At 56.3% G+C, this 8,771-nt stretch overlaps 1 protein-coding gene across 4 annotated transcripts in view; it reads left to right on the top strand.

The window, feature by feature from the left end:
- The window catches only part of PPP6R2 (protein phosphatase 6 regulatory subunit 2), a 130,586-nt gene extending 124,977 nt beyond the window's left edge, over positions 1–5,609 (top strand). For all 4 annotated transcript variants that reach the window (XM_075429028.1, XM_075429030.1, XM_075429031.1 and 1 more), the window contains 2 exons: positions 2,794–2,949; positions 5,044–5,609. In XM_075429028.1, the coding sequence (XP_075285143.1) occupies positions 2,794–2,949; positions 5,044–5,095 (208 nt within the window). In that variant the 3' untranslated portion in view covers positions 5,096–5,609. The remainder of the gene's footprint in view (positions 1–2,793; positions 2,950–5,043) is intronic.
- Positions 5,610–8,771: the final 3,162 nt, after the last annotated feature.

Consider the following 8,771-nt stretch of genomic DNA (forward strand, 5'->3'; position numbering starts at 1 on the left):
GGGCAATGGGCACAAACTGAAGCAGAGGAAGCTCCAGCTGAACCCGAGGAAGAACTTCTTCCCTCTGAGGGTGACGGAGCCCTGGCCCAGGCTGCCCAGAGGGGCTGTGGAGTCTCCTTCTCTGGAGATATTCCAGCCCCGGCTGGACGCGGTGCTGTGCCCCCTGCTCTGGGTGACCCTGCTTGGGCAGGGGGTTGGGTGGGTGACCCCAGGGGTCCCTTCCAACCCTGCCATGCTGGGATTCTGTGATTCTGTGAAAATATTTACAGCTCCTAGCATTTATTCTAGGCTAGAGTTCAGTAGTAGCCCTCCTGCGTGGGTCGTAGCGTTCTGTGTTCCACCCAGCTCCCGGTTTCCCTTCACCCCTTAGTCGGGGCTGCGGGTGCCCGGCTGCGGAGCTGTGCGTGTCCGGCTTTGCTTTTCCGTGAGCCTGTCATGGAGAGATAACTCTCCGTGCCTCCTCAGCGGTCAGATCACCTCAGGACTTCAGAACATCGGAATCCTTGAGTCACGGAGGCTTTAGTGACTGAGTTTGGGAGGTTTATCTCCGAGCTGCTGAGATCTCGTGAGCTCCAGTTGCTTGCGTGGGAAGTCATTTTCCGACATCTCGGGCAGCTCCGCTCCGTTCTCTGCTGTCTCGTCTCTCCCCGGCGCTTTCTCCGAGGAGTATTTTTGTCCCTGCGGTACTTCGTTTTGAGAGCGTGTTTGCCCTTTAGGGAGAGAAATGTTTTGATCTCATTATTCCTCCTTTTTTGATGTATTTTTTTCAAGAGCACACAGAAATAGAACCTTGATCTGCAAATCTCTGTCACATGTCTTAATTACCAAACTGTGACGATCCGTGCGCGTTACGAGCTCCCCCGGCAGCTGGCGAGAGGAGTCCAGCTCAGCCAGCGCCAGAGCTTCCCTGCCATTGCTGTAGGCTGGCTCTCTGGAAGGAGAAATCGGTCCTGAAGCTGGGCCTGGGTCCAAACTCGGAGGAAGATCATTCACATGCAAGCTTGTCCTCTGCCTTAGAAGGTGAAAAATGGAGGTGTTCACAGAAATCCCTTCCCCGGTTAGAAATAGCGGCTCTTTTAAATGCAGTTGTAGAAGATTTGGAGGTTTTGTGCTAGCAGGTTTTTTCCTTTACCAGCATTTGAGCTTCTGGTTTGCTGTAGGGAGTCGTCACTGGAAACAGTGTCCCTCAGGCGTGGGAATCTGCCGTCTGCCGTGTCGCCGAAAGCGAGTTAACTTCGCCGCGTTCGGTTTCTGAGGATACCGCTTGGGAACGTCCAGTCAGCTTTTTGTCTTCCTCGGGATTTTCGGTTCTGTGCTTAAATTGAAGTCTTTCCTCGGTGCACACAGAAGCATGAGGTGCCACTTGGGAAAAATCTAGAGAGCAGAGCAGGGTAGAAGAAGTAGGCTGTGCTGTGGTCCAGCAAGCCCTGGACAGGCTGGAGAGTTGGGCAGAGAGGAACCTGATGAGGTTCAACCAGGGCAAGGGCAGGGTCCTGCCCCTGGGGAGGAACAACCCCAGGCACCAGCACAGGCTGGGGCTGAGCTGCTGGAGAGCAGCTCTGCGGAGAGGGACTGGGAGTGCTGGGGGACGACAGGGTGACCAGGAGCCAGCAGCGTGCCCTGGGTGCCAAGAAGGCCGATGGGATCCTGGGGTGCATGAGGAGGAGTGTGGGCAGCAGGGCGAGGGAGGTTCTCCTGCCCCTCTGCTCTGCCCTGGGGAGGCCCCATCTGCAGTGCTGGGTCCAGTGCTGGGCTCCCCAGTTCAAGAAAGATGAGGAGCTACTGGAGAGAGTCCAGCTCAGGGCTGCGAGGATGAGGAGGGGACTGGAGCATCTCTCCTGCGAGGAGAGGCTGAGGGAGCTGGGCTTGTTGAGCCTGGAGAAGAGAAGGCTGCGAGGGGACCTTGGAAATGCCTCTAAATATCTGCAGGGTGGGGGTCAGGAGGCCGGGGCCAGACTCTTCCCAGTGGTGCCCAGCGACAGGACAAGGGGCAACGGGCACAAACTGGAGCAGGGGAAGCTCCAGCTGAACATGAGGAATCACAGAATCACAGACTGGTAGGGGTTGGAAGGGACCCCTGGGGATCCCCCAGTCCCACCCCCTGCCCAAGCAGGGTCACCCAGAGCAGGGGGCACAGCACCGCGTCCAGGCGGGGCTGGAATATCTCCAGAGAAGGAGACTCCCCAGCCCCTCTGGGCAGCCTGGGCCAGGGCTCCGGTCACCCTCAGAGGGAAGAAGTTCTTCCTCGGCTCGGAGGGCGGCTCGGGGAGGTGACCCCCTCCAGGCTGCCCTTCCCACCACCCCCGTGTGCTGCTGCCGGCCGTGTCCGGTCCCCGAGGCAGGCGGGCTGCTGCTGCTTGGTGGCTCCCCGTGGTGAACCTGGCTTTCTGGACCCTCTGAACTTGCAGGGTCTCGGCCAAACGTGCTTTGCATCCTCCTCCCGTTTGTTTTCTGTGTTTGCCCTCCGTAGTTGCGGAGGGTGGCGAGATGTCTGGTTTGCCGGCGATGGGGGTGCGTGGGGAACTCCTTGGCCGGATTTTGCAGCAGGAGGTGGGAATGGTTTTCTTGAGGAGTGATCGTTCTTGTGCTTATTTGGTGTCTGGGTGATTTTTAGGATCCGTAGCCTCCAGGATGCTTACATTGCTTTTTGATTCCAGTTTATTTTCAGTTCTCATTTCTTTATGGGATTTTTGTGGCCTGTGTTAGGAGGACTTTTGTTTTTTCCCCCCCTCCATTGGAGGCTGAGCCCCATTAATTGACATTTTAACGTGAACTTGGCTTCTCCCCACGCAGTGATGCGGACTGCATGGTTATTGACAAGCTGGCCATCACGGACATCGGAACGACAAAAGCCTCCAAACCCCTGCACAACGTGGCCCAGCACGCGGAGGAGCACCAGAACACCGCCGCTGTCGTCACCGCTGTCACGGAAAGCGCCACAAAAGACAGGTGAGACCGTCAGGCCTCTCCTCCACCGGCCCCTGCCCAGGAGTTGGTTTGTGCCCTGTCACTGAGTGCGGTTATTGTACCATCAACATACAAAGTTACTCAGGTAGTATGTCTGGAGCATCGTGGAGGGCGTTGTACTGCAGGCAGAGCTCGTACTGTGATACCTTGCACTTTCAGTTCCCCAGAAGGTCTGCCACATCATCTGTTTTATTAAAATTATGGACTTCTCGTTTCTTACTCATGCATAACAAATACTCTGCTAGTATGGGTGTGTAAGTCAGGTGAATGTATAGACATTTGCAGCTGAAATATTACGAGGAAATGTGGGAATGTGTTTTGGTAACCGAAACTGGAAGTGATCTCGAGGAGAAATGATATCAATAATTCTTGTGAATGGGACTGTTTAGGTCTTGTAACATACAGACCCCAATCCTTCTGCGTATCTAGTGCTGTCACCTCCACCGCTCTGCCATGGCTCCTGGTTTTGGCCAGAGAGACGCGTGTCGGTGACGAGGTGCTTCTGCTCTGCTTGAGCGAAGAGAGCCTCTGGGGTGGCTCCGTCCTTCCGGAGCGCGCTCGCTGCTCGTCTCCAGTGACGGTGCTTAGCTGCAGCCAGGCACCTGGGCCATCCGAAGGGATTTCTGCTGTTGGCTGCCTGTGGTGAGAGGAGGAAATTCCAGCCAGCGCTTTGAGCTTCGTGCAGCCGATCCACTCTGTTAAAATCTGGTCTGGCTGTTGGCACTGTTGCTGCTCACATCTCCCTGGCGCAGCGGCTGCCTAGCATTTGAGCTCACCATTTACAGCCAGTCTCACACTTCTGGGGCCAGTTTAACTCGGGTTTGGGAGGAAGCTGAGTATCCCATTGAGTTAGTCCTGCTAGTCCATCCCATCCTCCCCCTCTGCTCTGCCCTGGGGAGGCCCCATCTGCAGTGCTGGGTCCAGTGCTGGGCTCCCCAGTTCCAGAAAGATGAGGAGCTACTGGAGAGAGTCCAGCGCAGGGCTGCGAGGATGAGGAGGGGCCTGGAGCATCTCTGCTGCGAGGAGAGGCTGAGGGAGCTGGGCTTGTTGAGCCTGGAGAAGAGAAGGCTGAGAGGGGACCTTAGAAATGCCTCTAAATATCTGCAGGGTGGGGTCAGGAGGCCGGGGCCAGAGTCTTTTCAGTGGTGCCCAGCGACAGGACAAGGGGCAACGGGCACAAACTGGAGCAGAGGAAGCTCCAGCTGAAGCCGAGGAAGAACTTCTTCCCTCTGAGGGTGACGGAGCCCTGGCCCAGGCTGCCCAGAGGGGCTGTGGAGTCTCCTTCTCTGGAGATATTCCAGCCCCGGCTGGACGCGGTGCTGTGCCCCCTGCTCTGGGTGACCCTGCTTCGGCAGGGGGTGGGACTGGGGGATCCCCAGGGGTCCCTGCCAACCCCTGCCATGTTGGGATTCTGTGATTCTGTGGGTCGTTCTCACTGCCGCACCCTGGGTGCTGTCGGGGCCCTGAGTGTACCAGCGGCAGAGGGAGCTGAGCCGGGACCCCAGGGTGACAGCAAAGTGGGGACAAAACCCCTGCAGACGGGGTGCCCAGTCCCACGGGCCCAGCGATTGCCATTCGTGTCCTTGTCCTGGGACGAGGCGGGTCCCAGAACGAGCCATGGAGCCCAGTCACCAGGTCTGCGTCGGGACGGTGCGGGGCCCGTCACGGCGTGGCTCCGGCAGAGTCCTGGGTCCCACTCCCGGCTGATGGTGGAGGGTGCTGGGAGGGGCCCCCAGATGGGGCTGCTCAGGTCGGAGCCTTCTGGTGGCCTCAGGACCCCGACTGTCACATTCCAAGCTTCTGGTTCGATATATTAATTAATGTTGTGTAATCAGCGGTCAAAGCTGACTTCTCAGTTTCTGTTTTGATTTCTGAGTGTGGTATTTTGTAAAGGTTTTGGAGGAGGTTCTCGCTAGGAAGCTAATAATGTTTTAGCAGGCAGAAGGAACAAAACTAGAGGAAGGATGGCATAGGTGTTACCACAGAGGGAAGTTTCCAGCCAGGGTGAAAGCTTTAGGAGCGAGCGTGTTCCGGTGGTTACATTTCTCTAATGTCACTCTTTGGGTTTCTCTCTAGGAAAGAAGAAGTCTTGCCCTGTGCTGAAGCCACGTTAAATGGCCCTGCTTGATGACGCAGATGCAATGGGACGTGTGTGATCCAGGCCAGGCTGCTACCTGGTGATGCAATTTGTCAATTTTTTTTTTTTTTTTTTTTTCCATTTTAATTTTATTTTTTAATAAATGCTGCATTGATGAGAGAGCTGGCATTCAGGACCAGACACGCAGTTTCAACACCAACAATCTGTTCTGAAAGACACTTGCATTGTCTAAATGTAGCATCGATCAGTTAGTCATCACAGGAATGATGGGCTTCTTCCCGAGCAAGCCTTCTGCCTAACTTCAGTTCCTTGTCCCCCTTCCCTCTCTCCCTCGTTTTTTTGTTTTGTATTTGGGGTTCAGTCCTATTTTCTTCGTGTTATTGCACACAGTATTCAGCTTCTCTTCAGAAAGGTAGCAGGTCTAACGCTGGGACTGGGACAGCGCACAAGAGTCCCGCAGTCGTGTGACCAAAGTTCCCGATGGAGCTGCCCTTGGGCAGCATTTGCACCGCTTTTGTATAGCAATAAAGCCTTATCAGAAACATTTCATAGGAGGAAACGATGCAAACACTTCGAGTGGGGTGAAGCAGGGAGGGAGTTTTACGTTTTTGTGGGGTGGGAGGGAAGCCGCTGACGTTGTCCTGAGCCGGAGGCCGAGTAGCCCCCGTGCTGCGATGCCGAACTGTGGTGGGAAACGGGGAGTCTCTGCCTGCGGTGGCCTTGCCCGGCGCGCTCTCCTCTGGAGACGTGGTGGCTCGCCGCGGGGTCTTGGGTCGGTTAGCAGCTGGTCTCTTCTGTCCGAGCCCTCCAACCTCAGCTTCCCGGCTGTCGTCCTCCCTTGGCTGGAGAGTGCGTGGAGAAGGCGGCCGTCGTCTGCCGGCTGCGAGAGAGGATCGGGATCCGCTGGACTGGTGCCGCGCAGGAGCGAGAGCAGGCGTGGCACACACAGGTTATCGGGTGTTTGCTGGCTTTTCGGAGACTGATGTATTTTCAGATTACTATGGAAATCCTTTTCTGTTTGTTTTGTTCTGTTTTTAAAGTTTTTAATGGATGCAGGAACAGCAACACTTTTGCACTTTGTACCTAGCGACAACGTTGGAGAGTGAGATGGCCCCAGCGCGGGACTCCTGCTGTTCCTCCCCAGGTGGTCACGGAGAGGGCTGGGTGGGGGGCACGCGTACCGCTGCCGCGGGCTAGCAGAGGAAAACGGTGTGGGGAGAAACGGGCTGCGGGTCCGCCCGCCTGGGAGCGAGGTCAGCCGGCGGCGCGTGCTTGGCTCCGAAACGCGGAGGCTGAAGGACCTACGCCGGTATAGCCCGTACCGGTTCCAGACGCGGTCTGTGCTGAGCGGTGCTGGCCTCGGCGCTGAGCTTGCTCCCAGACCGGGCTGGTGCACGCGGATCGTGCGGGTGTAGGTGCGGGGCCGCTGGCAGAAGCGGGCTCGGGCTGGCGACAGCAGATCCCCACGACCGGTGCCCGCGCGCTCGTCCCCTACCCCGTCGTCCGGAGCCGGAGCTGGGCCGGCTGGCGCGAGCGAGCTGTCTGCTGAAATCCGCCTGCCGCCTGTTAAACGCCGCTTATCTCGTTAGTCCAAGGCCTAAGCTGGAAAATCATTCACTTTGGAATAAAAGCATGAAGCTTGACACGTAGGTAGCCACATAGCTGATTTTCAGACACCTTCTCGCTGCTGCGTAGCGAGGGACTCGACCCTGCGAGTACGAAGAAGTGCCCCGCACCCAGCTGTGGTTACGAGCAGAGGCATCCTAGCCAGAGTTCAGTCTTAAAAAATACTTCAACTGTGATATGTATGTAGTGCATCTGAAATTTCCTTTACTGTATTGAGAGGTGGTGTGGGGGGGGAGTGAGATGAGCAAGACGTTGTCGCCGTTCGCGTCGGTCTGTTCTGCCGGGTCAGTACCCACGGGTGACGTGCCCGCGGCACGAGGTTATCCCCGTGTGCCCAGGGATAACGTGCTTTTGTTGTGCTCTCAGGGAAAACTGAGGGTTTGCTTTGCTGGAACACCAGATCCCGAGGTTGCGGTGCAGCAGGCGGGAGGAGAGCCCTGCGTGCTGTTGGAGGCTGGGTGCTGGGTGCTGGGTGCTGGGTGCTGGGCCGGCCGCGTGCTGCTGGCATCGCTGCGCTTTTCTCGGCTGCAGTTTCTCGCCAAGCAGGTGCTTGCAAGGCACAGCACTGGTTGTTCTGGAAGTCTTCTCACTCCTTGTGATTTAAAGTAAATAATTTAAATTTACATTGCGCTGGGAGGGGAAAAAATGTCACTTTCTGCTTTGGTTACCCTGCTTGCTGTTTGGAGCTCAGTCCCACGGTTAGCCGGGATCGTCAGCGGTGGTTGGTGGTTTGGAGTTGCTAATTGGAGACACTTTCAAGTCTTAACTCTCAGAGGATTGGTGCTAGAGGTTTTCTGAAAATCAGGTTCTCTTTGGGCATTCTTTAAACAGGCAGAAAGATACTAGGGAAACTGAAAGATTGTTCTTCTGACGCAAGATCAGGGCAGCTTATTCCAGCAGCTGGTTGAAGACCACCATTGGGCCTCAGTCCCAGTAGATACCAGGTGATGGCAACGGTTCCCTTCCAGTCTGTTCGCATTCGCGGTCCTTGGCCGTGGTGCTTGCGGGTTCCACCATGCTACAGTGATGACCAAGTCCATTTAGGATCATGAGGTCATGATGTCCCTAGCAGGCACAGTTGGATTGTCCTTCTGGCTTGATACGCTTCCAGCCGCCTTGCTGAGCAGATAAATGATCTTTGCGCTAGGTTACGTCGTAGACAGGGGTCACCTTGGCTCACCTCGAGGTGTGGGCCGGGGTGGCAGGGACGCTGAGGAGCTGGGCCCGCCTGATCTGGTGGTGAGGCCTCGGGCTGGGGAGCAGAACCCTCCGGCTGAGAAGATGTGTCGAGATCTACGCAGGGACGTGCTGCTCTGCGCCTTGCGTTGCCGGTTCCGAGCTTGGCATTTGCGAGCTGTTGGCTTTGAGTCTGTAAATTTAAATGAAAACTTTAATAATGTATTTAAACACATCCAGTAAGCAGATCTAAAAACACAGTTTTAGTTACTGAGGGGCTCATTACCTAGGTTTATTAGTTTGAGTACTTGCGTCCAGTTACTCTTGTGATAAGACATTTCACCAGTGGTTACACAGACTTGTAGAAACGCATAAGCTCTCCTGCTTTTGTGACAGTGAATGATTCCTCCACACTGGGGATTTAAGCTCCGAGTTACACCTGATCGCTCCCGCACCAGCCAGCAAGCTGATCTGGAGAGCATTCCTCACCCTTGGTGTGCTGGAGTTCGCGGCTCAGAACAGACCCAGGGCCAGGTGGTGGCTTCTTTGCCTGGCTCAAAGAATTTTGTAGGTAAACCGTGCGTAAATTGCCTTCTCGTTGTAAGGTCTGAGCTTCCCATCTGTCTGGAGTTGGGGTGGGTTTGTAGAGGTTGGTGGGTCCCACTGCCTCTTGCCCGCGGCCTCTCTCGCTCCCCGTCGCTGTCTGAGCGTGCTTCCTCGCCGTCTCAAGCTGCTGCCCAGCCGTGCCCGCTCGCTGCGTTCAGGTGGCCGTAGGGGACGGCACGCCATGACGCTACCAAGCCCTTTCGGCACGCCGGGCCATGCCAGCGCTGTCTCCGCAGCGCGTCTTCGCGGTGGCACCTCGGGCGGGCTCTGACCGCCGGAGAGCTGAGTTCCCTGCTCG

The sequence above is a fragment of the Opisthocomus hoazin genome, chromosome 8 (genome assembly GCF_030867145.1).
Source record: "Opisthocomus hoazin isolate bOpiHoa1 chromosome 8, bOpiHoa1.hap1, whole genome shotgun sequence".
Classification (NCBI taxonomy): domain Eukaryota; kingdom Metazoa; phylum Chordata; class Aves; order Opisthocomiformes; family Opisthocomidae; genus Opisthocomus; species Opisthocomus hoazin.